This window comes from Onychostruthus taczanowskii, unplaced genomic scaffold (assembly GCF_017590055.1).
Source record: "Onychostruthus taczanowskii isolate IOZ18803 unplaced genomic scaffold, ASM1759005v1 scaffold194, whole genome shotgun sequence".
NCBI lineage: Eukaryota > Metazoa > Chordata > Aves > Passeriformes > Passeridae > Onychostruthus > Onychostruthus taczanowskii.
In genome coordinates, this window is record NW_024499173.1 from 461,372 (window position 1) to 488,164 (window position 26,793).

General features: G+C 48.9%; 1 protein-coding gene across 1 annotated transcript; it reads right to left on the reverse strand.

The window, feature by feature from the left end:
- Positions 1-36: 36 nt before the first annotated feature.
- On the reverse strand, positions 37-25,951 carry LOC121334741 (trifunctional purine biosynthetic protein adenosine-3-like). Its single transcript, XM_041402152.1, has 20 exons — positions 25,807-25,951; positions 24,609-24,704; positions 24,012-24,186; positions 22,510-22,621; positions 21,999-22,058; positions 21,055-21,180; positions 20,175-20,262; positions 19,330-19,415; positions 18,736-18,904; positions 14,314-14,545; positions 14,110-14,204; positions 13,303-13,412; positions 10,030-10,228; positions 8,196-8,345; positions 6,976-7,182; positions 6,080-6,220; positions 4,225-4,355; positions 2,103-2,244; positions 627-742; positions 37-315 (listed from the first exon to the last, which is right to left on the reverse strand). The coding sequence occupies exons 1-20, from the start codon at positions 25,949-25,951 to the stop codon at positions 37-39; spliced, it is 2,859 nt and encodes a 952-aa protein (XP_041258086.1).
- Between the last annotated feature and the right edge of the window lie 842 nt (positions 25,952-26,793).

Consider the following 26,793-nt stretch of genomic DNA (forward strand, 5'->3'; position numbering starts at 1 on the left):
CGGCCCAGAGGCCCTCAAGGATCGGCCCAGAGGCCCTCAAGGATCGGCCCAGAGGCCCTCGTGTTCCGGGGGCTCCTCGGCAGAGGCCGCTCCTGCTCCCTGCTCCTCGTCCGGGCTCAGCCTCCGGCTCTCCCGCCTCCAGCACGTTCTTCCGTGGGCTCCCAGCCAGGCGGCCCCGCTGGCCACGAGCTGCAGGGCCAGGGGGAAGGCCCTGAGCTCGGCCTGCTGCAGCCGCTCGCCCAGCGCTGCCTCCGTGTCCCCCGGCCCCGCGGGCAGCGGCTCCCGGCGGATCGCGGCGCCGGCGCCCGGCTCCTCCTGCGGGCACAGAGCGAGGGAGGGCCGGGCAGCGCTGGGGAAGGGGCTGGGGTGTGGGTGTGCGGGAAGAAAGGATGTCTTCTCCTCCGGGGAGGAGGAGAAATGGGAAAATCCCACACCAAAATGCAAGGGAAGAAGACAGGGCTTCAAGCAACCCCAAATCTTCCCGATTTTTACTGGTACCAATCCCAAGGTTCCCACCCCTTCCCACACCTCTTACCTCTGCCTGTTTCTGCCCCCAGAAAGGAAAGGAAAAAAGCAAATTCCTAACTTCCAAATTTTTCTAATTTCCCAGTTTTGAGGTCACTCACCAGGACAAAATGCACAGTGCAGCCTGTGACTCTGAACCCACTTTCCAGGGGCTCTTGCTGGGCATTCCCATCCTTGATGAGTGGAAAAAGTGATGGAGAAGCATTCAAAATTTTCCCTGGGCATCAGTGTGAGAGGAAAAAAAAAAAAAAAGATTATTTGAACTGAATTTCCTTAAAAATAAAATGAGATGAGATCATCAGTCCAAACCCTGAGCAGCACTGCTGTGCTCAGAGGGAATTCCTGCTCTGCTCTGAGGGAATTCTGCTCTTCCAGGAGCAGGGGTGCAGCAACATTCCCAAAGGAGCCTGCCCAGGCTGTCAGTGAGTGAGTGACTCCCGAGCAAGGTGTCAGGAGCTGGCACTAACTCGCTGCTCACCCTTCATTAACTCACTTGGGGCACACATCAAGCTGTGTCAGGGCGTGCAGGACACCACAGGAGGGAGAAATCCCTCCTGGGAATGGATAAATCCATCTTTCTCCCATTTTTCCCTGAGTGGGAACTGCAGGACTCTCCAGCACAGCTCCCTGGCAAAGGATGGGATCAAGCTCCTTCCCTAGGGAAGGCACAGAGCCATCCCACAGCCCCAGTTTGCTCCTCTCTCACTGCTGAGGCAGGACAAGGGGTTCCTCTGGCAATCCTCAGCCAGAATCCCAGCACAGCCCCACTGCCAGAGGGAATGGAAGCAGAATCCCATATCCAGAATTCCCACACCAGAATCTCCACAGTCCCACTGCCAGAGGGAAGGGAAGCAGAATCCCAATACAGCCCTACTGCCAGAGGGAAGGGAAGCAGAATCCCATATCCAGAATTCCCACACCAGAATCCCCACAGTCCCACTGCCAGGGGGAAGCACAGGGTTTCCTTCCTGGAATGTCAGCAGCGTCAGCAGGGCTGAGGGATTTAATCAAAGGACAAGGTACTCTGACAGTGGAATCCTGGTAAGACCAACCACCCCTGCTTTAGTTTCTTTTTTACATTTGATTTGTTACCTTTCCATTTTCGGAAGCAGAATCCCAATACAGCCCTACTGCCAGAGGGAAGGGAAGCAGAATCCCATATCCAGAATTCCCACACCAGAATTCCCACTGCCAGGGGAATGGAAGCAGAATCCCATATCCAGAATTTCCACACCAGAATCTCCACAGTCCCACTGCCAGAGGGAATGGAAGCAGAATCCCATATCCAGAATTCCCACACCAGAATCCCCACAGTCCCACTGCCAGGGGAAGGGAAGCAGAATCCCAATACAGCCCTACTGCCAGAGGGAAGGGAAGCAGAATCCCATATCCAGAATTCCCACACCAGAATCCCCACATTCCCACTGCCAGAGGGAAGCACAGGGTTTCCTTCCTGGAATGTCAGCAGCGTCAGCAGGGCTGAGGGATTTAATCAAAGGACAAGGTACTCTGACAGTGGAATCCTGGTGAGACCAACCACCCCTGCTTTAGTTTCTCTTTTACATTTGATTTGTTACCTTTCCATTTTCGGAGAAAAGGGCTGGACAAAACTCTCATGAACCCTGACAGGCAGATCAACTCCACAGAGAATTCCTCCAGGACTCGGTCAATGGTGCTGTCGAATTCCGAGCGGCTCCCGTACAATTTGTGATCAATCACCTGGAGCAGTGAGACACAACAAAAGGTGGGATTGGGAGCAGCTGCCGGGCAACAAAGAGGAAAAAAACCAGGTTCATTCCAGGACACTCCATGATTTGAAAGGAGGGTGCAGTGAGGTGGGGTCGGTCTTTTCTGCCGTGTCCCAAGTGAAAGGGTGGGAGGAAATGACCCTGAATTGCACCAGGGGAGGTTCAGATTGGAGATTAGAAACAATTTTTCCCTTTTAGGAGTGGTCAGGCACTGGAATGAGTTGCCCAGGGAGGCGGTGGAGTCAATTGGCCAGACTCTCTGGGTAAGGGAAAGAGGAGATCCTTTATTTCTACCCCAATTCCTATTTTCAGCCCCCCCAGGTGAGTGCTGATTCCTGACTCTCCTGAGGACCTTCAAACAAGGGGCTCACAAAACTTTGTGCTCTTGCCTGTGGAAATGTGAGTGAATTTTGGTATCACTTTTTTTTTTAGACATGAGTCAGAAAAATATTACGTGAATCCAACTCAGGAGCCGAAGAAGCTGCTTCAGAACCCTTTCCATGCAGGGACAGCCTCTAGCAGAGTTTATTTCCATCTGTGCACAGCTGTGAAAATACCTGTTCAAACCCACTTGATGTCAGAAGTGACAGTTCCTGCCTTTGACATCCCAAGTAATGGAATGTTCTCAGACAATGCTGGTGGTCCTTACCAGGGGTTTTTATGGAACAAGCAAGAACAAATTCCTGTCCCAAAGAGCTGCTTTGTGGCCCAAAGGCAGGAGAAAACTTGTAGGGGACTGGGCACAGTGTGAGACACAGGTTTTCATCCTGGGGAGGAGAAAGCTCCAGGGAGAGCTGGAGAGGGACTGGGGACAAGGGCTGCAGGGACAGCACCCAGGGAATGGCTGCCAGTGCCAGAGGGCAGGGCTGGATGGGATCTGGGCAATGAGGAATTGTTCCCTGGCAGGGTGGGCAGGGGCTGGGATGGAATTCCCAGAGCAGCTGGGGCTGCCCCTGGATCCCTGACAGTGCCCAAGGCCAGGCTGGACACTGGGGCTGGAGCAGCCTGGCACAGGGGAAGGTGTCCCTGCCATGGCAGGGGTGGGATTTAAGGTTCCTCCAGCCCAACTCAGTCTGGGATTCTGTGATTCTAAGGGGGGATAAACCCAGGAGACAACACATTTCTGTGCTTTGCAGAGCCTGAAGTTTGACTGATTTCAGCCAAAGCTTGAGGCTCGTGGGCTGCAATCTCAGACCCAAACGATCCATTGAAATCCCTTCCCTGAGATGCAGCACTCACTGCCAAGCTGGGAAAAGCTCCCAGAGCCCAGTGAGGACTCCCAGCTCTGTGCTCCATCCACGGGGAAAGTTTCACACCGAAGTGAAACCTCAGTGTTCAGCAAGCACTTCCTGGCCAGCCACGGGCTCAGCAGCTGGGAACAGAAAGGAGAAGGGGATGTGTCCTTACTGTTACAGATGGATAATGAGATGATTAGCTCTTGCAATTAAGGGATGAATACTGTGTGTGTATGAAGAGAAGCTTTAGTGATGTACAGTTATGTTATTGTAATTTAGATGCCCTCTGTTCTCCCCATAGTTCCCTTTCCCCCCTCTGTTTTGTCCCACCAGACAGCCGGGGTTGCCTAGGACAGGTAGAAAGAAACCATGTGCATAAACCCCTTGCATGGGACAGTTGGCATGGAAAAGCTTGGTGCTGGGGGGGGGGCATGACAACACCCGACCCTCCAATCAAGTTGCAAGAAATTAGTGTCCACCAAAAAAAACCACAAAGGAGAGCTGACTGACAGACTTTGGGAGGGACCAGGGTTGGCTGATACAACCCCCAGGGAAAAGCATCAGTCTTGAAGATGAGCCAGCCCCGTGGTAGGCAGCCACAAGGACATCTCCTAGTGCTGCAGTTTGTCCTTATTTAGTCCTTCAGCTGTAATTCCTGCTAAGGTTTAGTAAAGCTGTTAACATTTTTAGGGCGAGCCGCGGTGTCTGGCGCTTACCCTGGTGGGGATCCCGGCGCGGGCGGCGCTGCGCAGCTCCTGCACGCCGGGTCTGTTGGAGATGACCAGCACCAGCTGGGCACAGCTGCCCGGCTCCCGGGCCGAGCCGATGAGGGCAGGCAGGGCCGTGCCTCCAGGGGGAGAGAGCAGAGAGGGGGGAACGTCAGCACCCTCCGTGGGCAATCCTCTGAACCCTTCCCCCCTCAGGGAAATAGCCACAGCCCTGCCTTGGAGAGACTGACCAAAGAGTTTCCCCCACCTGGGAAGGTCTTCCTCATGGAGTCTTGTTTAACAATGAACCACTCCTGTTCCCTTCCCTATATGTCCCAAATTCTCATGGTTCCTCCTTTCCCTGTTCCTTCACTGGTTGTGGTATCCCTAGTGGCCAGGTCTTCCCTGTAGGGCAATGCCCTTTGTCCTGCCCCTTGTGCCATCCCTGTGCCCTCAGACCATTGACCCCATACTTAACCCTGTGCACCCCACATGGCTTTGTCTTTTATCCCTGGTTTCCCTTTGGTGTGCTGAAATAAACCTCGCTGGAACTGACCCTACAAAAGGCCCTTCTGCCTTTCTTGCCTGAGCTGGCCATGGTGAGTGTGGTGTGTGGATGTTATAGATACATCATATTGGCTTTTCACAAATATTCAAGTGGATTTTATATGTGTGGTGTTAGAGTAACTCTGTTATAAAGATATGGGTTTTGTTTCTGGTGTTAATGAAGCTTAGTGAAACAGCTGATATGTTTGTGTTAAAATGCCTGCTGGGATGGGATAACACCCAATGAACACAGGATGAGGACCTACCCAGATCTGCCAACTCTCAGCACTCACCCTCTGAAGGCAGAGTGGGCCAGGGCCCAAAAACTGGAAGTGATGATAAAAAAGGGCTAAAACCACACCCAAGGAATACACATCCTCTAAAAAGGTGGAGCCAAGAAGAAGATAAGCTAAACAGTTCTTGAAACATGTAATGTAATTTGGGGAAAAGTTTCCTGTGCATAAGGGTCTATGAACATGCAAAGGGCTGATGTAATGAAAAGGTTTTTAAGGGGTATCCCCAAAGATAATGGGGTGCTCTTGGCTGAGTAATAACCTTTGCTCTGTGGTCCTTGTCTCCTGTTGTCCTTTATGAAACTTCTTACATTTTCACAGGACAGTGAGCATGTTTTTCACAGTGGACTTGACTGCCTTGCCTGAATGCCTCCCCAAGCATCTTTTCCACAGGAGATGCTTACTGGGGATTATAGGTAGCAGCACCCACCATGTAAACCCCTCTCTGCTGCACCACAGCCCTGGGAGGGGCTCTCAGCTGCTGCTCAGACAAAGATCTGCTTGTCCACAAACAGCACTGAGGGTGGGGGCGCTGATAAAGCTCAGTTTTTAAGCAGTGCAACACAACTCTTTGACTTAAAATGAAGCCCTGCACTTTGAGGGGTCTGGAGATTCCACTGGAAGAAAAAGCCAGGTGGACACACCTGAACCAGCCTTTCCTGTGTGAGGACATTCTGTGTGCCAGGACAAGTGACAGCTCACCTGCTCCAGAGACAAGAACAGCCACCTTCACCTTTCTCTTCCTGGGCTGGGGCTGGATCTCAGCAGTGCTGGCATCCAGCAGCTGCTGGGGGCTGCTCAGCTGCAGGGCCTCTGCAAGATTCTCCACTACAATGTGAGAACCTGCTCCAAACACACAGGGAAAGTGTTAGATTTTACCTTTCCTTCTAATCTGGATTTTTAAAATGAAGCCCTGGACTTTGAGGGGTCTGGAGATTCCACTGAAAGAAAAGCCAGGTGGACACACCTGAACCAGCCTTTCCTGTGTGAGGACATTCTGTGTGCCAGGACAAGTGACAGCTCACCTGCTCCAGAGACAAGAACAGCCACCTTCACCTTTCTCTTCCTGGGCTGGGGCTGGATCTCAGCAGTGCTGGCATCCAGCAGCTGCTGGGGGCTGCTCAGCTGCAGGGCCTCTGCAAGATTCTCCACTACAATGTGAGAACCTGCTCCAAACACACAGGGAAAGTGTTAGATTTTACCTTTCCTTCTAATCTGGATTTGTGTAGTTTATTAATAATGTTTCAACAACAAGAAATTGCATCAGCAATGAATTTATGCTGGCACAGATGGAGCTCCAGAGGGGTTCAGTGCTTGAAGAGCCCAGATGCCAGGAGCTGTGCTGGCCTCTGCTGTTACCTGCTCACAGAGTTGTTCACAAAGGCCCAGGCATGGCCTTTTCAAGGATTATTCCCATCTTTTATACCTCCCATGTTGCAAAAGGACACTAAAACTGATGCTGACAGAGCTGAGGTGACATTTTGGCTGCCCAAACTGTTGTGTTTCCTGAGGGATTTTGGTTCATGTCCTGCTGGATGTCAATCAGTGCCACACCAGGATTCAGACTGACCATCACCACAGGTGACTGTACAAAGCTGTGGCCTGTCCTCAGCTTTTACACAGGTTTGTGTGAGCTGGGAAGGGCTGGACAGGAGGGGAATTATCACCATGAGCGTGGTAAAATATCCCCTGATTTTCGGAACAATCAGCACAGGGATTCCCTGAAGCCTCAGGGAGAGGAAGAGGTTATCCAGGTGCTGCCACTCTGAAACAAGAATTCATTTCTCATTTATTTAATACTGAAATATAGATGTGGAAGTGTCCAGCAGCCTCCAGCCTAGTGAAACAACAGGAAAGTGGTGTGAACTACACAGACTTTGCAACAGGGAGTCTCTTCAGTCCCACGAGGACATCTGCTCACCTGTGTGACAAGGGGCAACCACCTTCCCAATCAGCCAGGCCTCCTGCTGCCTCTGGATGTCCTGGAGAACGTGCTGGGCCAGCTCCTTCTGCACGACCAAGACGGCCCCGATCCCACAGGGAAGGGTCTGAGCCATCTCCTCTGCAGAGAGGTTCCCCTCCTTGTAGAGCCAGCCAAAGATTTCAGGGATCTTCCAGCTGAGAGCATCTGGGAAAGATCGAAATTGGTGTGTGGGCAGCACAAATGTTTGTCATTATTTATTATTTACTGTCTGCAACGACAGTGATGTGTCACAAGAGCTGGTAGAGAGCAATTTTTGTTGTCACAGAATCCCAAAATCCCTGCTGCTGGCAGAGCCCTCCCAGCCCAGGCAGTGCCAGCTGTGCCCCATGGCCACCTTGTCCCCAGCCCAGAGCACTCAGTGCCACCCCCAGGGGACACCTGCAGGGATGGGCACTGCAAAGCTCCCTGGGCAGCCCCTGCCAAGGCCTGAGCACCCTTTCCATGGGCAAATTCCTGCTGCTGGCCCAGCTGAGGGGACCTTAAAACCCATCTCAATCCATCCTCTGCCATGGCAGGGACACCTTCCACTGCCCCAGGGTGCTCCAAACCCCAGTGTCCAACCTGGCCTTGGAAATTACTTTCTTTCCTTTCCAATTTCATTATAGAGAAATACAACCCAACACACAGACACCTTTCTTTCCCCTTCCCCATCCCCACTGTATTTTTAGACTCACATGAATGTGGTTTTCTTTATATTTCAAACTTCTGAATTCTTTGCCCAATTTTGGCTTCATCAGAAAAAGTTCTACCTTACTCACAGATGTCAGGTGATGTGGGGAAGCTACCAAAAAGCACATTAAATGTGTGTGTGTGTGAAGCAAATCATGCAAATTTATCACCCTACCAAACCTCAGTATTTGGTCAAAATGTTTTGTTTGGAGAGGTGTCCTGAGGAACACACAATCTTCTCCAACACCTTTTGTCCTAAACATGTGCTGCCCTTAAACTCCTCTGGAATTTCCCTTCTCCAACAAGCAGTGGGGGCTCATGTCTTGGAACAGGAGTGGTTTTGGCGGCCCCTTGGGAAGCAGCCACGTGAGGCCATCCCCCTCTGCAGGGACATTTCTGAGGATTCCACAGCTGAAGGTGGAAGGTCAAGGCCTTGCTGGGGCTGAGTTCTGTCCCAGTTCTGTCCCAGAAGCCCCTCAGGTACTCACCCAGGACGGCGCTGACGTGCTCGGGCAGGAGCCTGGAGATGCCCCCCAGGAGCCCCTCGGCCGTGGGGGCAAAGCCCTTCACGTGGCCTGAGCGAAGGACGGGCAGCAGAGCTGGGCTGAACATCTTCCCTGGGGTCAGCAAAACATCTCCTGCAAACAACAGCCTCAGCTCAGCCCTGTTTCAAACCTCAGGAGAGGTTTAGAATCAAAAATCACAGAATGATTTGGATTGGGAGGGACCTTAAAGCTCATCCAGTGCCATGGCAGGGACCCCTTCCCCTGTGCCAGGCTGCTCCAGCCCCAGTGTCCAGCCGGGCCTTGGGCACTGCCAGGGATCCAGGGGCAGCCCCAGCTGCTCTGGGAATTCCATCCCAGCCCCTGCCCACCCTGCCAGGGAACAATTCCTCATTGCCCAGATCCCATCCAGCCCTGCCCTCTGGCACTGGCAGCCATTCCCTGGCTCCTGTCCCTCCATCCCTTGTCCCCAGTCCCTCTGCAGCTCTCCTGGCGCCCCTTCAGGCCCTGCCAGGGGCTCTGAGCTCTCCCAGAGCCTTCCATTCTCCAGGCTGAATCCGATGGATTTGTTTCAAAGGCCGTGGGGTGTTTTCGGCAACGTTTCCCTGGACAGGCTCTCTCCTAGTCCTTGCAGAAGGCTTGGGAAGGAGGCAGAAGTGCTGCCCACTCTTGCAGAGCAGCGGGCAGCAGCCCGAGCCCAAAGTCTGACAAACCCAGCCCGACGGGAGCAGAGGGCCGGGGAAGAAGGAGAGCCCACCCAGCGTGGTGTCCCCGCAGCTGCCCGGGGCTGGCGAGGAGCAGCGCAGCGAGGCTGTCAGGAGGATCCTCCGCACGACGCCGAAGCCGCGGCCGTGGATGCCGGGGGAGCCCAGCCCCAGGAGCGCGTCCCCCTCCTCGGCTCTCTGCAGCCCCGGCAGCCGCTGGCCCCGCTCCACCGCGCCCACCGCGAACCCCGCCAGGTCACAGTGCCCCGGGGGACACGGGGCTGCCGCTTCTGTCACCTCCTCACCTGCAAGGGGAGACGGCGGTCAGCACCTCCTGCTTGTGGTCGTTTTAGAGTCACAGAATTCCCAGACTGGTTTGGGTTGGGAGGGACCTTAAATCCCATCCCATCCCACCCCTGCCATGGCAGGGACACCTTCCCCTGTGCCAGGCTGCTCCAGCCCCAGTGTCCAGCCTGGCCTTGGGCACTGCCAGGGATCCAGGGGCAGCCCCAGCTGCTCTGGGAATTCCATCCCAGCCCCTGCCCACCTGCCAGGGAACAATTCCTGCCCAATATCCCACCTAACCTTGCCCTCCCTCAGCTCAAAGCCATTATTGTAACACCATTTTAAATTTATGGCATCTCCTAAAGTCAGCAGCGCATCCAGGGACACACAGCCGAAGAAGATTCAGATGTATTTTTAAAATCCTTCTGGATTTGTTACTTCACCTCAAGACTCCATCAAAACAAAGCTTCAGGAAAGAAGAAGTGGTTTTGTTATTATTAATTCTGGTACTCACGTGGCACCTCCCTGAGTATGGAAAGGGCATGGAAACATTAACATTTAACATTGTGAGGCTTCCAGTTCTGTTCTCCTTTGTTCAGGGATAAAGAAGGAAGAGCAAGGACCCAAGTGCACAAACACTAAACCCCATCTTCCTGTGCTGACCCATTTTACAGAGCAGGAAGAACCGAAGCACAAATTCTCTGTTTTTTCCACCAAACAGAAACCAACAATTCCAGGGCCACATTCCACCTCCGCCTCCCAAGTCCATTTCTCTGGTGACAAATTCAACCTCAGACCCTTCACACCTCAGAGGAGAGGAAGGTCCATACCCAGGAAAGCACACCCTGCACTCCTGCAAGCCTCAGCTATTCCTTCTTTGATGGTTTCCATCACTTCAGCATCGAGTTTGCCACAGGCCAGATGGCTGAGGAAGAAGAGGGGCTCAGCCCCCTGGGCCAGGATGTCATTGACACACATGGCCACCAGGTCCTGCCCGATGGTGTCGTGTCTTTTACAGACCTGGGCAACCTGCAAAACATGGTGGGAAGGAGAAACAGGCCAAACTCAATTTTCCATCAGTGAAATCAGCAGAAACCTTCTTTTCTCTGAAAGGAAGCACTACAGGACATACGTGGAAGACAGAACCCGGTGCATTACCTGGTTAAAATCAAGAGAAAACAGCTCATTTTCTTGCAGACAGAAAAATGAAATCTCCATTTTGCTTTTTTTTTTTTTAATATTAATTTGAATTACAGCCAAAGACAGAAAAAGAAAACTCTTTTTTTTTTTTAATAATATTAATTTGAATTTCAGTCCTAGCTACCTAAAAATTGTCATTTCGAGATTTTTTGTTTGTTTGTTTGCTTTCTGGAATATTATCATAGAATCATGGAATTATTTGGGTTGAATTACAGCCACAGCTACCTAGAAATTGTCAGTTTGAGATTTTTTTTTTTGTTTACTTTCTGGAATATTATCATAGAATCATGGAATTATTTGGGTTGAAAGAGACCTTAAAGCTCATCCAAGTCCCATTCCCTGCCCTGGCAGGGACACCTTCCCCTGTGCCAGGCTGCTCCAGCCCCAGTGTCCAGCCTGGCCTTGGGCACTGCCAGGGATCCAGGGGCAGCCCCAGCTGCTCTGGGAATTCCATCCCAGCCCCTGCCCACCCTGCCAGGGAACAATTCCTCATTGCCCAGATCCCATCTAGCCCTGCCCTCTGGCACTGGCAGCCATTCCCTGGCTCCTGTCCCTGCAGGCCTTGTCCCCAGTCCCTCTGCAGCTCTCCTGGAGCCCCTTCAGGCCCTGCAGGAAGGTTTTTGGTAAAGCACAATTCCCTCAGGGAAGTTGCTGTTTGGTTCTAGAAGAACTCCTCGCCGTGTCTGCATTTCACATGTAATGAAACCTGGCTCAGGTGTTGTGGCTCCCATGAGGTTCTGACATTTCCAGCTCTCAGGGTACCCTGGAGCCTCCTGCTCAACTCACAGGGCTGCCATGGACAAAGGCTACACAGGGATCACAGAATTATAAATGCAAAGAAGTATTCAGAGTGCAAAAAGCCTTTAAGATCATCAGTGGATAACCTTTCAAGGAGGTTCCATTCACTGACACAGTTCCACCTGATCAGAAAATCCCAGGACAGAGGGATGGGTGAGGAGAAAACATGGAATAAACACCACTGGATTCCCACTGGTGATGGAGCAGCAGCCAAACAAAGCCTGGGCTTGGATTCCTGACTGATTTCCCTGGCTGCTGGGTTGAGGAGTGCTGTGGAAACAGGCACCCCATGGCCCTTGGTGCATGACAGCACCTCCCTGCCACTGCTCCAGGAGCAATCCTGGCAGGCAGCTGCCAACCTTTGCTTGGCCAAGGGAGAGCCTTGGGAGCACAGCTGGGGATGTCCCTGTGCCAAGCACTGGAACAAAGGCCCACAGGAGCCTGCAGCAATCACTTTTTCATGCTCAGAGGTGCCTGAGGATGTGAGACTGCCAAAGACCTTCAGGATGATTCTGCTCAGTCTCCTGCTGTTTGTTGTCCTGCCATTAAAGGCACAAACCATTTGAAACAAGGGACATCGCTGTGCTTGGCAGTGACAGGAGCTTCAGATCTCCCCTCTCCTGATGGCTGAAAACCTTCTGATTTAACAGAAAAATAAACCCCCAGGTCAGCTTATCCTGATTCAATACATAAATATATCCCTGGTTCAATTTATCCCAATTCTCTACATTAATATATTCCTAACTCAGCTTGTCCTTTGTGTTCTTGGCTAATTAAAATCCTCTATTTCTTGGCTTCTTTAATGTTTATTTCTTCCATCCTTCCTTTCCTCAGTGTCCTGGCCTGTTCTCCCTCTCCACACACAATTTATTAGGCTGAGCCTGCCAGTTCTCAATTCTGTGCTCCTCCACACAGATCCTCCTCAAATGGACCTCAAATCCTCTAACAGACCCTCCAATTTAGAGCAGAAATTCGGGGGTTCACTGCCTCAAGTTTCCAGCTAAATTTTGGATTGTTATCATTTCACCACAAAATATCCACATCCTCAATTAAGGATGCCCAGGCCTTGCACAAATCACAATTTCCAAAGTGCAGGTGCCCACTGTGGTGGACTCAGGAGTGTTTGTGGAGCTCAGGAGGGTGCAGCTGGTGGGACTGGAACAGCCCTGGCAGGTTGTGGGAGCCCTGGCTACTGAGAATTTCAGATTTTCTGTGCTAACAAACACTGACCCTCAAGAGAACACCGCATTTGACTTGAAACAGTGGAGAAAAGTTCCAAAATTGAATGATAAAACTTAAATTATGGGTGTGTAGTTTAAATAGAATTGTGTAATATCACATGGTAAAAAACTTGTAAGAGTTTAAAGTTTTATAATATAGTAATATATAAAAAACAAGATAAAAGTTTTAAAGCAGAAGCTAGTTCAGCTTTACCTTCTTTTTCACAGGTTTAAGTAGCATTGTGTAATTAGAAAAAAGAAGTCCACATTACAAGTCACGAGCAGTCAGTTAATAACTTAAAAGTAAAAACAATTTAAGTGTAATTTCTTAATTAGACAGCAACTTATGGAAAGGGAGATAAAGCTCAACTTTTTACCTTGTTAGTAAAGTACTCTAAAACTCACAACTTGTAATATTGTAACATAAATAAAAACTAATAAACATCTAAGTCCAAGATACAAGAAATACAAACATGAAAAGAAACAACATAAAGACATCGAAGTCAGTAAAGAAAAAAGTCAAATCTCACACAGGGGGGATGAGGAATTGCCTTAATCTTAAGGCTGAAATCCTCTTGCAAAACTGTAGAAAAAAACTCTTTTTCCCTACATGAAAGTATGGAGAGATTAAAGTATTCAAATTGATATCAAACAAAAGCCTCCATACCAGAATTAACAGGTAGTAGAGTAGCTGTAATCTATAAGAAGTTTAAACAGAGAAAGAGAGAAGAATGATAAGACCCTATAGCTTCAAAGGGAAAAGAAGACTTCTATTCCCAGAGATAAAGAAGATTTTAGAAATAAATAATAAAAAAATACAAAAAATCATAAAAATCAACAGCAGGTGCCATCAGCTGTGCTGCAGTGGAGCTGCCAGTGAATTACCTGCAGTTTGGGTCCAAGGCCCTTGGTCTGGCACACCAGGATGGGATCATCATAACCAGATGCCTTCAGGTCAAAGAAAGCAGCAAAGCCTCCTCCTTCTGAGCGCCCTCCTGCTGGGTACAAACACAGCATGGGCTGGATTTATGGGAAATAAAACCACCCAAAACTCTCACCAAGAAAAAACTGCAAATTATCCCAAAATCCCCGGGGCTGGCACAGCCCTGCCAGCCCAGGCAGGGCCAGCTGTGCCCCATGGGCACCTTGTCCCCGGCCCAGAGCACTCAGTGCCACCCCCAGGGGACACCTGCAGGGATGGGCACTGCAAAGCTCCCTGGGCAGCCCCTGCCAAGGCCTGAGCACCCTTTCCATGGGCAAATTCCTGCTGCTGGCCCAGCTGAGCCTGCCCTGGCCCAGCCTGAGGCCGTTCCCTCTGCTCCTGTCCCTGTTCCCTGGAGCAGAGCCCGACCCCCCCGGCTGTCCCCTCCTGGCAGGGACTTGTGCAGAGCCACAAGGGCCCCCTGAGCCTCCTTTGCTCCAGGGTTTCTATTACTATTATTTTATTTATTTATTTATTTCCAATGTGTTCCTCTCCATTCTGCACCTCTAAGAAGCACAATCCCTCCATGGCAAGGCAGGCATTTGTTAATTAATCACAAGAGTGACAAGAAAGAAATTGATATTCTTTCTTTGTGCTGATCCCAGCCCAGTTTCCCAAGCTCAATTTCAATGCCCTGAGTGCACTGCCCAACCCCCAGGGAGAAAAAACCCAATATACTGAGGGAATTCTCAGATTCTTCCCAGTCCTACCTGCCCTGGTGCCTCTCACAGCTGATGTTTGTGGCAGACAGCTCAAAGCCTCCCTGGCTCCAGCTCCCACGTGCCTGTCCTTGTACATCAGGGCCCTGTGGGGAGGGAAGGACGAGCTGGCAGCAGCAGTGACCTTTCTGCAGGGCCAGCAGAGGTGGCCCAGATGTGAGGGCAGGGAGGAACATCCGGGCTGTGCTCACGTACAGGGGCTGCCGCAGCAGCCGCAGGCCCCGGTGCCCGATGTCCCTCCTGAAGGTGGCCCCCTGGAAGTGGATGGTGGCCACACCCCTGTTGGCTTCTCCCAGGGCTTCCATCAGGTCCTGCCGGACAGCAGTGACGGACAGGACTCTGCCACCGCTGGTCACCACCCTGCCGTCCTTCAGCGCTGTGCCCCCGTGGAACACCTGCAGCCCCAGCTCCTTGGCCTGCACAAGGCCTGCAAAGACAAATCTGGGGATTCTCTGAGGTTTGTGAATTGCATTCTCTGGAGACAATCTCAGAATTAAGGTGGGAAGAGCCCTTCAGGATCATCCAGTTGCACCTCAGGTGTCCCCTCAGCATCACCCCAAAGCCTGTCCCCAAGGCCACATCCAGACTCCTCTGGGACAATCCCAGTGACTCCAAACCTCCCTGGGCAGCTCAGCCCAAGGCCTGACCACTCTGCCAGGGAAATTTTCTTTCCCAGTCTCCAACGTGAGCCTCCCCTGGTGCCATTTGAGGCCATTTCCTCTCCTCCTTTCCCTGCCCCTCCTGGCAGGAGCTGTGCAGAGCAGTGAGGTCCCCCCTGAGCCTCCTTTTCTCCAGGCTGAGCCCCTTCCCAGCTCCCTCAGCTGCTCCTCCCAGGGTGTGTTTTCCAGACCTTTCCCCAGATCCATTACCTTCCTTGGGCAAAACACTGAAGATTGAAGTCCTTTATTCAGTCAAGGGAGAACAACAGAAATTTTCACCTTTGCTTTTTTTCTGAGAAACAGCATCATCAGTGAAAGGGATCCCACTGCACTGGCTCCAGGAATCCCCTTCTGATCATGGAATTCCAGACTGGTTTGGGTGGGAAGGGACCTCAAAGCCCACGCCAGTGACACCCCTGCCATGGCAGGGACACCTTCCCCTGTGCCAGGCTGCTCCAGCCCCAGTGTCCAGCCTGGCCTTGGGCACTGCCAGGGATCCAGGGGCAGCCCCAGCTGCTCTGGGAATTCCATCCCAGCCCCTGCCCACCCTGCCAGGGAGGAAATTGTTCCTAATATCTGATCTAAACCTGTAATTTTTCAGTTGGAAGCCATTCCCTGTGTGCTGTCCCTGCATCCCCTGGAAATTGTCTCTCTCCAGGTTTCCTGGGGCTCCTTCAGGCCCTGCAAGGCCACCCTGAGCTCAGCCCAAAGCTTCTCCTGTGCAGCTGAACAATCCCAGCTGTGCCAGCCTTTCCTGCCAGCAGAGCTGCTCCATCCCTCTGCTCATTCTGGAGCCTCCTCTGGGCTCTCTCCTACGTGTCCACTTCTGGTGCACCCCAAAAGTAAAGAAAGAAATCCCACAGGAGCAGAAATGTGGGATCCAGGAGCCCCCACAGGACACATCCCTGCCCTGTGCAAGGAAAGCTGTGCTCTCTCTCTGGGAGCTGTGGATAATTTGTGCAGGGTTTTCCTGCAGGAAATCTCAACCCACAGCCCTTTCCTGCCTGGATTCTGCCCTCTCCCTGCCATCACACCATCAGTGCTGATGTTACCTCTGCTCTCCCACCATTCCATCCTGCCCACTCCACGCAGTTCCCTGCTACACCTGGACCTGGTGCTCCACCAACACTCACAGGGGGCTGCTCTGACACTGGGAGGCAAAACTGTGCGAGGTTTGGGGTTTTTCAGATTCCTGTTTTGAGGGAAGATAAAGGAACAGGAGGAACTGCTGCCATCACCTGGGGAAATGAGAACCAAGCACGGTTTTCTCCTTGCTACGGGCTCAAGGGATTCCTCCCCCTGGCCCTGCTGCATTCCAGCCCCTTTGCATCCTCTTTTAAGGAATGCTTCAGAATAGAAACTTTGTCAAGCCATTAAAATCAGAGAATCACAGAATATCCTGAGCTGGAAGGACACCCAGGGATCAGCCATTCCCACCCCTGGCCCTGCACAGGACACCCCAACAATCCCATCCTGGAAGCATCATCCAAAAAGATGTGATTCAGTGTGAAAAAGAAAATAAAAACTAAGAAACCCCATGAAACTCTGAAGTGGAAGATAATAACGGAATAATAACATAATAATTACATAAATAATAATGACATTATTAGAACAAAAGGAATAAGAGAATTATTATAAAATAATATATATGTAAAATACAAAATAAAAGAATAAAAAATTAAAAAAAAAATCAAAAATAATTAAAAATAATAAAAAATAATAAAAAAATATTAATTCCATTGGTTTGACTGTGTTTTTTGGGATTAACAAGCAGGGAGTCAGAAACCCTGCCAGGGGCAAGGCAGCAGAGCACAACCTTGTCTCTGGGGAATGGAGAAATGGAGAATCTCTCTTTTCCCCAGAGAGAAAATGCCAAAAATTTCTGCCAAAACTGGGGAGCCCAGCCAGGAGCTGAGGTGCTGGGCTGACACCAGCAGAGGGTGGGACTGGCAGGGCAGCAGCTGAGCAGGCAGGAAATGATTCTGCAACAGTTCCTGGTTTTAAACACTGCAAACATCCTCACCAGATCCTGAAACACCATCAGTGCTGATGTTACCTCTGCTCTCCCACCATTCCATCCTGCCCACTCCACGCAGCTCCCTGCTACACCTGGACCTGGTGCTCCACCAACACTCACAGGGGGCTGCTCTGACACTGGGAGGCAAAAGGAGGTTTGGAGTTTTTCAGATTCCTGTTTTGAGGGAAGATAAAGGAACAGGAGGAACTGCTGCCATCACCTGGGGAAATGAGAACCAAGCACGGTTTTCTCCTTGCTACGGGCTCAAGGGATTCCTCCCCCTGGCCCTGCTGCATTCCAGCCCCTTTGCATCCTCTTTTAAGGAATGCTTCAGAATAGAAACTTTGTCAAGCCATTAAAATCAGAGAATCACAGAATATCCTGAGCTGGAAGGACACCCAGGGATCAGCCATTCCCACCCCTGGCCCTGCACAGGACACCCCAACAATCCCATCCTGGAAGCATCATCCAAAAAGATGTGATTCAGTGTGAAAAAGAAAATAAAAACTAAGAAACCCCATGAAACTCTGAAGTGGAAGATAATAACGGAATAATAACATAATAATTACATAAATAATAATGACATTATTAGAACAAAAGGAATAAGAGAATTATTATAAAATAATATATATGTAAAATACAAAATAAAAGAATAAAAAATTAAAAAAAAAATCAAAAATAATTAAAAATAATAAAAAATAATAAAAAAATATTAATTCCATTGGTTTGACTGTGTTTTTTGGGATTAACAAGCAGGGAGTCAGAAACCCTGCCAGGGGCAAGGCAGCAGAGCACAACCTTGTCTCTGGGGAATGGAGAAATGGAGAATCTCTCTTTTCCCCAGAGAGAAAATGCCAAAAATTTCTGCCAAAACTGGGGAGCCCAGCCAGGAGCTGAGGTGCTGGGCTGACACCAGCAGAGGGTGGGACTGGCAGGGCAGCAGCTGAGCAGGCAGGAAATGATTCTGCAACAGTTCCTGGTTTTAAACACTGCAAACATCCTCACCAGATCCTGAACCTGGAGTACTGGAACAGAGGACATGGATATGGATACCTGCATGAATCCTGAATATCTATGACCTGTATCCAAATAGTATTGATATCTAAATGGATATTGAATACCTGCATGAGTCCTGGATATCTATGTCCTGTATCCAAATAGTATTGATATCTAAATGGATATTGAATACCTGCATGAATCCTGAATATCTATATCCAATATCCAAATAGTATTGATACATAAAGGAATATTGAATACCTACATGAATCCTGAATATCTATATCCAATATCCAAATGGATATTGAATACATGTATGAAACTTGAATATCTATATCTATTATCCAAATGGATATTGATATCCAAATGAATATTGAATGCCTACATGAATCCTGAATATCTATATCTATTATCCAAATGGATATTGATATCTAAGTGAATATTGAATACCTGTATACATCCTGAATATCTCTGTTGAATATCTATATGGATATTGAATATCTATTTCTAATATCTGTATGAAGGTTGAATAGCAATATCAAATATCCATATGAATATTGAGTATCTATGTAATATATATATAGATATTGGATACCTATGCAAATACTGAACATCTTTATCAAATATCTATATGAATATTGAATATCTATATGGATATTGAATATATATGTCAAATATCCTTATAAATATTGAATACTTGTATCTAATATCTATATGAATATTGAATATCTATATCTAATATCCAAATGAATATTGAACATCTATATCTAATATATGTCTATAAAATACATATTATAATATCTATATGAATACTGAATACCTGTCTCTAATATCTAAGCTAATATTGAATACCTACACGAATTCAGAATATCCCAAAGCCCACCTTGCCCAGAGCCTGGAGCCCTGTGAGGAAGCAATTAAATAATTAAGAAGGTCCCAAGTTACCTGTGACCTCCATGCCTTTGTCAGAGTCTCCTGGGTACCCTGGGCTGGCCATGACCACACACACAGCAGTTCTGTTCTCCAGCCAGGCTGGCATGCAGCTGCACAGTTTGCCATCAATTGTTGCTTGAATCACTTCATAAAAATCATTTTTAAGCAGAGGGAGAATTACCTGTAAAAAAGTTTTCAGAGTGATGGAAGTTGATTTTTATTTTGCTGGTTTGTTGAAATTCACCTCAGGGAAAATTCAATTGATGGAACACAATCTGTATGTGCCAAGCCAGTAGAGTTGGAAACTCTGGGTTTTAATTTAATTTGCAGCATCTTCTGGCACCAGTCATAAATTTAGAAATGTAAGGTGTGAGCTTATTTTAAAAGAACAAGAATTTAGGCCTCTCCCATTCTGCTTCTATCCAGAAAAACAAAATCCGAGGAACAGATTTTTTTTAACTAATAATTCACAGGAGCTGATGAGCCAAAATGTTACCTCAGAGATTGCCTAAGATGTTCACATCCAGATCTTTCCCTAGAAATAAACTACAACAGTAAGAGGTAAAAGAATGGAGCATCTCTAATTTTCCAGTGTGTTCCACTCACCTGACACTGGGGATCCCCAAACTGGCATTTAAAGTTTAAAATCTTCACCCCCTCCTTGGTCAGCATCAAACCTGTTTGCAGCACACCTGGACACAAAGCCAAGCAAATGAAATTAATCATTAATCTATTTATTTCTTTCTCTCAAGAATGCCTTTAAAAGAAACAGAGCATTATGGAGCATTCTGCAAACCAGAAGGCCTTAGGAGCAAGAACCCTGCAAGCCATAATAATTCCCAAATGTCCATAAAAGTGACAAGCAGCCACCTGAGGAGCAGGGCACCAACATTTTTAACCCCACAAAGCAAAGGTTCTCTGGCATCGTGCACCCAACTCCATTCTTACTCAACTCCCACTCCACTCTTACTCAGGCATTGTAAAAAAGGCCCCAAAAAGCAGGATTTGAAGATGTGGGTGGGAGCCCAACTCTTTAGAGGACTGAGATCTCCTCAGTGCCAACAGCAGCCCTTGGCATTAAGTGGCACCTGTGGGCACCACCTGCCTTTTCCAAAACAGCCTCTGGATAAAGATTTGGAGAAAATGGCCATTGTTGTATGTAGGAGTGAGCAGTGCTGCAGGACTGAAGTATATGTTCTGCCCTGAACTGCAAATAAATCTGTTTTGTTTAAAAATATTTAATAAAATCATGGTGTTTTAAGGAAACAAGGCCAAGCTTATCTCCCAGACAAAGAGCTGTGAACCAAATGAGTGAGGCTTAACACTGCATGAAAAATGAGCTGCTGCTGGGTTATTTTTTGAAACAAATGCCATCTGGAACTCAGAAGCAGCCTCTGACCATGGAAGTGACCTGGAGAGGGGCTCACCTTGGTTTTCAGGTGCTCACTCACCTACATAGGCTGCTCCTTCTTGTCTCAAGCTGTCCACAAGGTGCTGGAGGATTGCACCCCTGATTTGCTCTAGAAGAGCTTCTGGAACCTGAGAACCAAACGAAAGGCACGGGGCAGTGGTGGCACCTGCTGGCCTTGCTGGAAGGACTGGGCTGAGGAGGTGCCTGGGGTGTTTGCTGCTGTCCCCCCAAGCCCTGCTCCTTCCCTTGGGGTGCTCTGCCTGCCGAGGGGGTTTGGGTGCTTCTCAGGGAGGGCTGGGACTGGAACCTGGGCTGAACACAGTCAGAGTGCTCCTGTCCCTGGAGAAACACCCACTGAAAGCGTGGGGGAGCAGTGCTTTAGGACCAACAAGGACCCCCAGCTTAATGTTCAGCGCACCAAGGTCCCAGGCACACAGGGAATTCTACAGGGATTCCTGATGCTGATGGGAGCAGAGAAACACAAAGCTTAGGAATAACAGGAGAGGTAAAAGAGAGGCTGCTCCAGAGAACGAAAGCCCAAAGGATGACTGCTGGGTGAGAGCCCTGGAGCAGCAGGGGCTGTGCAGGGCAGAGCTGGGCAGCAGCTGTACCTGGGGCACGGGGCAATAGGCGCCCATCCCCGCCGTGGTGGGACCCCGCTCCCCGTCCAGCAGCCGCTTGTGGGGCTGAGCCGGGGGCATGGAGGCCACGGTGACACCGTCGGTGAAGCAGGAGCACTGCAGGGAGAGACAGGGACAGAGGTGACAATGACCCTCCTCCTCCGTGCCACTCTCGGGGACAGCGGCGGCGTGGGCGCGACCCGTCGATTTCTCCCCACCTGAGCTGAATCTCTTTAATAAAGGCATTGAAAAGGAGAAAGATCTCCTGCCCTTACTTATGTCACTGGGCAGCAGCTGTACCTGGGGCACGGGGCAATAGGCGCCCATCCCCGCCGTGGTGGGACCCCGCTCCCCGTCCAGCAGCCGCTTGTGGGGCTGAGCCGGGGGCATGGAGGCCACGGTGACACCGTCGGTGAAGCAGGAGCACTGCAGGGAGAGACAGGGACAGAGGTGACAATGGACACAGCGGGACAGCGCTGCTGGGCGCAGCTCTGCTGGGAAATGGAGAAATTGCAGAAGACCAGAATGCAAAGGATATTAAATCTCACTCAGTGCCATGGCAGGGACAGCTTCCACTGTGCCAGGCTGCTCCAGCCCCAGTGTCCAGCCTGGCCTTGGGCACTGCCAGGGATCCAGGGGCAGCCACAGCTGCTCTGGGCACCCTGTGCCAGGGCCTGCCCACCCTCTGAGTGAAGAATTTCTCAGAATCTATTTAGATCAAATAGGATCCACTTATTCTGCTACAAGCCCATTGACCTGAAGGATTAATTGTTTCCTTCTCATGTTTAAATTAGCAAGAGAAATGGTGGCTCTCATTGCAATTCCCTTTTGATGAATCAGATTTTGAGTCATGTGGACCATGCCTGTCCTCTGGCATGTGAATAGCCTAAAGGAGGCACTAAATATTAACACAAAGTTACAGATGTAACATGAATTACCAAGGTAAAGTCCATAAAAATGTAGTTTGGGTCACTTTAGGGCAAAAAAAATTTCCCCCTAAAATAATCACTATAAATGCAACATCATTGTTAATGCAGAAGAAAAATCTAATGACAACATTCATTGGTTAGCATGGCACAGGGCTTAGATTGCATGTTATATATCTGCAATAGATATAGATTTCTAAAAGTGCAAATAAAACAAAACAAAAATTGACACTTGAAAGAATAAACTTGGGTTTTTATACAGAAGCACAGCAATAATGCCAAAGAGTGAAAGCACAACATCACACCATCAATACCTACAGAAAGTTCTTCCCCTTGAAGCAGTTCTTCAATAACAACCATCTCTCCAAACATTCTGTCCTGTAAAAGACAGAACAAAGCAAAAGAAATCCCCAGTGAGCAGATATGAATCCACTGCCTAAATCCTCTCTTCATTTTCTTTTAACAGAAAGACCCAATGTGTATGAGAAGTGCCAGCTTGCTTGAATGCCAGTGGGGAAAGCCAACGGAATTCCATTTGGACATAAGGAGGCAACACTGAAATATTCCCTATCAGGCCTGGGAGACAAGGAAAAATTACAATTTGGAGGGGCAGAGAAGTGGGACCTGGGATGGAACAGAAGTTCAGTCACAAAAGCTTCCAGCCCTGGCTGGGGGACACAGGAGGAATCTGAGGAGACCCAGGGAAACCTTTGAGCCGAATGAACAATTTCTCCCAAAAATACTTGTCCCCTGTAGCAGGAACTACAAACTCCCAGAGTACAGAGCACCAAGATTTGGACTGACAGGGATTAATTAAGGATTTCTCCACCTGCATGATCTCCTGGACAGCTCTGCAGGCCTCCTCCTTGCTGGCTGCAATGGTCACCTCCTTCCTGGCCGCTGGTCCCTGCGCCCGCACCACCCTTGCAGGGAAGTCTGTGCTTTAAGGGAAGCAGAGAGGGGGTCAGACATCCCTGCTGCATCCAGGGAGATCTCCACTCTGCTCCTGGATGCTCCCCACACTCCCACTGTACCTCCAGAATTTCCCCACTTTGAAACACAAGGTAAATCCAGAAGTTAAAAAGGAACAAAGCATCACCCTGGCAATGGATGGATTTTAATTTCACCCAGTCACCTTCTGGCTTGTGAACAGCAAATAAAAGGTTTTTTGAAGGGCTGAATTTCCTGTTTCCTGAAAGAACACCTCACTCTCCTTCCCACACTGTGATTTCTGTTGGGTTAAACCTCAGCCCAGTTGATACCACCCAGGCTCCCACCCCTTCTCCCCATCTCCCTGTGCACACCTGGGACAGTTTTCCCTTTGGAGCCCTGCACTTGCTGACAGAGGTGTTGGCCTTGGCTCCGTGTGGCAGCAACATAAACTGGGTGTTCTTCCAGAGCAAAACCACTGAAAAGGTTGGTTTCACTCCCAACTTTTAATAGAAAGGTTTTTACTAAAAAAACCCCACAGGGTCCACAGGTTTATTCCACATTGAGCACTTGCCAGCAAGGACAAGGAGTCTGGGAACAGAATCCACAAGCAAAGAAATGGGACTGTTCTCCTTTAGTTATGGATATTTGACCAGAACCTTCCAAATCATCCTCAGAGAGCATTTTCCTGGCATCTGTCTGGGTAGAAATGATTCTCAGCCCTTAACTAACTGAAAGATTAGTTGAAATATTTTTTTTTTATTACAACTTTGTGTCTTATAGATGGCTTATTCAGCATCCTGAAGGAGCAGATGGAAAAGAAGAGCTGGGAATTCAGAACAGAAAAATCAACCTGCTGCAGCTCACAAAATCACAGAAGGGTCTGGGTTGGAAGGACCTTAAAGATCATCCAGTGCCACCCTGCCATTGCAGGGACACCTTCCCCTGTGCCAGGCTGCTCCAGCCCCAGTGTCCAGCCTGGCCTTAGGCACTGCCAGGGATCCAGGGGCAGCCCCAGCTGCTCTGGGAATTCCATCCCAGCCCCTGCCCACCCTGCCAGGGAACAATTCCTCATTGCCCAGATCCCACCCAGCCCTGCCCTCTGGCACTGGCAGCCATTCCCTGGCTCCTGTCCCTCCATCCCTTGTCCCCAGTCCCTCTGCAGCTCTCCTGGAGCCCCTTCAGGCCCTGCCAGGGGCTCTGAGCTCTCCCTGGAGCTTCTCCTCTCCAGGTGAGCACCCCCAGCTCTCCCAGCCTGGCTCCAGCAGCTCCACACCCACACCTTCATCAGCTGTCTCTAATTACAGAGCTGATTAATCCAGCAGGAGCTGAGGGTTCCCCAAGCCCCAAGTGACAGCCCCAGGCCCAGGCAGTGGCAGAGGAGCCCCGGTGGGGCTGTACCTGGTGATGAACCTGCAGGCCTCCTGGGCGGTGCTGAAGGCTCTCCAGCGTGCCGTGGGGAGCCCGTGGCGCTCCAGGAAGGCTTTGCTGGAGCTGCTGTGGGAGGCCAGCTGGGCTGCCCTGGCCCAGGGCCCGAAGCACCGAACTCCTGCTGCCCTCAGGTCGTCCACGATGCCTGAGCCACACAAACAGCACAAGCACCAAGGGGGCTCTTTGGAGCCCTGTGACAAATGGAGATCCCATCCACCATCCCTTTGTTACACCTCCCTTTGTCTCAGGTAATTAATTCACCCTCCAAGTGAGCTTCTGAATGCCCACTGGCCCTTCTCAGCCTGTGGTTTTAAGGCTCTTTAGCTCTGTACTGAGCACTCCCACAGTTACCTCCCCCATTTAAAAGCAGATTTCAAGGTGCTGATTTTTTAATTACATTATATTAATTATATTATATTGTGTTGTATTACATTACATTGTGTTGTACTGTGTTATATTGTGTTAATTATACTGTATTGTGTTATACTATATTATTATAATATTATTGTACCATTTATATATTTTTTTCTGTCAACTTAGGTTTATTTAATTATTTTAGTAACTCACCAGCTGCCAGAAGAGCTTCTGGGCCGACTACCACAAGCCCAATGTTGTGATCTTTGCAGAACTGGGTGACAATAGTGTGATTGCTCACTAATACAGCTGAAAAGGAAAAATAATTAGCTGGTGAGTGTAAGGCCTAAATAAGAGACAGGAGATGAGAATGTCTTTTTTCCATCCTCCTGAAAGTGTGATTAAAATCATGAAGCAGCCCACTAAGTACAAAGTGGAATATCAATTTAATAATAGCAGCGTCCAAAAGGAGCTGGGAACAACTTCTTTTTGCACTGCTGTTTTTAATACACATTTGCTAAGTGATTAAATCTCCTTTATTTGCCATGTGTAATCAAGATATATTTTAAAAAGCTTATCACAACAATAACAACTTTGAAAAATAAAACTTAAGGTTGGGAAAGAAACTCAGTTTCAACAGCTGGGTCAAGATTTACTCAAAGCATTGGATGATGCAGCTAAATTTTGCTGGGCAGCCTGGGCAGGCACAGAGATGTTTCTATTCAGAATTAAGAACTTTGACCCCTCTACTTCTGGGTTAAGTTTCACTAGGTTGGTCACAGAATTCAAGTACAAAAGTAGAAGAGATGAGGTGCAGAAATGCAGTCTTATATAAGCCTCACTATCTTAAGCAGTAAGACTAAAACAAACAGAGCAGGCTGTTTCAGGATGCAGCTCTGAAATTCAGAAACAAAGCAGAAATCTGTGCCTTCAATCATTTGTAAAAGAGCAACTGTCACCTGCCTGTGGAATTCACATTCTCTGAACCTGAGAGAAGCAGAGAAAAGAATGGTTTTGATAATTCTTATCTCATTGGCTGCACCTGTGTTGTGCCAAAGTGGAATGCATTGTGGGAGATTGTTTACCTGAAGGGAATTGGTAGTTGGATTCTGGTGTGAGTGTTTTGATTGCTTTGATTCATTGGCCAATTGAATCCAGGTGTGTGAGTTGTGACTGTCAGCAGCCACGAGATTCTGTGCAGCTGAGTGAGTTGGGTGCTTGGGCAGATTCAGTTTAGATGAAATAGAGTATAATAAAGTAATTAATTCGCCTTCTGATAAGAAGGAGTCTGATGCACCATTTCCTCCCCCTCATCGGGGCTGCCCTGCATTCACCATACCTGCCCAGTTGGTTTGTCCCAGTTGCTGCAGTGCTGATTGCTTGGACTGGGATTTTTCTCCCCTCTTTTTACCTGAATTGGAGATTTTCCCGTTGCCAGCCGTGCCTGCGTTTCCCGGAGCCACGAACACGTGTTTGACATGGGGGGACTGTGCCAGCTTCCAGGCCAGGGCGTGCTCCCTGCCCCCGCTGCCGATGACCAGCACCCGCTCAGCCATGGCCCTGCGGGGCGCAGCTGTGGAGATTCTCAGTCAGAGAGAGAACAGAGACAGCTTCTCCCAGGCCTGGCAATCTTAGAGGAAAGAATTCAGACAATTATTATTATCTCTCTTTGTGTAACCATTGTTTATGGTTACGGTTCTCCACAGTGTGCTGTTGACAGTCACCAACAGTGTGAGATGTTTCTACCATGAGACCAACCAAGCATCACCTTAGAGAGTCACATTATGAAAGACCAGCTGCTTTCATTAAGCAGAGCCTTCTGTCCCACCTGAAAACTTCAGTCTGTCTGTCCATCCCTGACTCAACAGCAGCACCATGGCCTCAGCCCTCAGCACAGGGATTGCATCCCACTGCCACAGCTTTTGGGTGACATTCACCCAGTTTGTGGCACAGAGGGGCTGTGGCTGTGCCAGCAGTGCCGCTGCATGGACACATCAGTCAGGTCTGCTTGAAATACAGACAAGAAATGCATTGGGAATTGTCCCCACCTCTTCCAGCAGAGTCAGGATTTCATCTCTTAAGCAGCCACAGATAGGAAATAATCATGCCCTGAGTAGGTGTCATCAGGTCCTTGGCACAACTGCACAGGACAGGACTAAAAGTGTCATAAAAATGCTCTAAAAATGTATTTTAGTATATTTTTTATATATGTTTTATTAGAATACGTTTATAATAGACATATATAATATAATATAATAAAATATGTAATACATTTTATTATGATGTGTCTATAATATATGTTTATAAATATATTTTATATATACACATATATGTATATGTACACATATTTATTTATGTTTATACATATATTTTCTATGTTATATATGTATTTATTTCT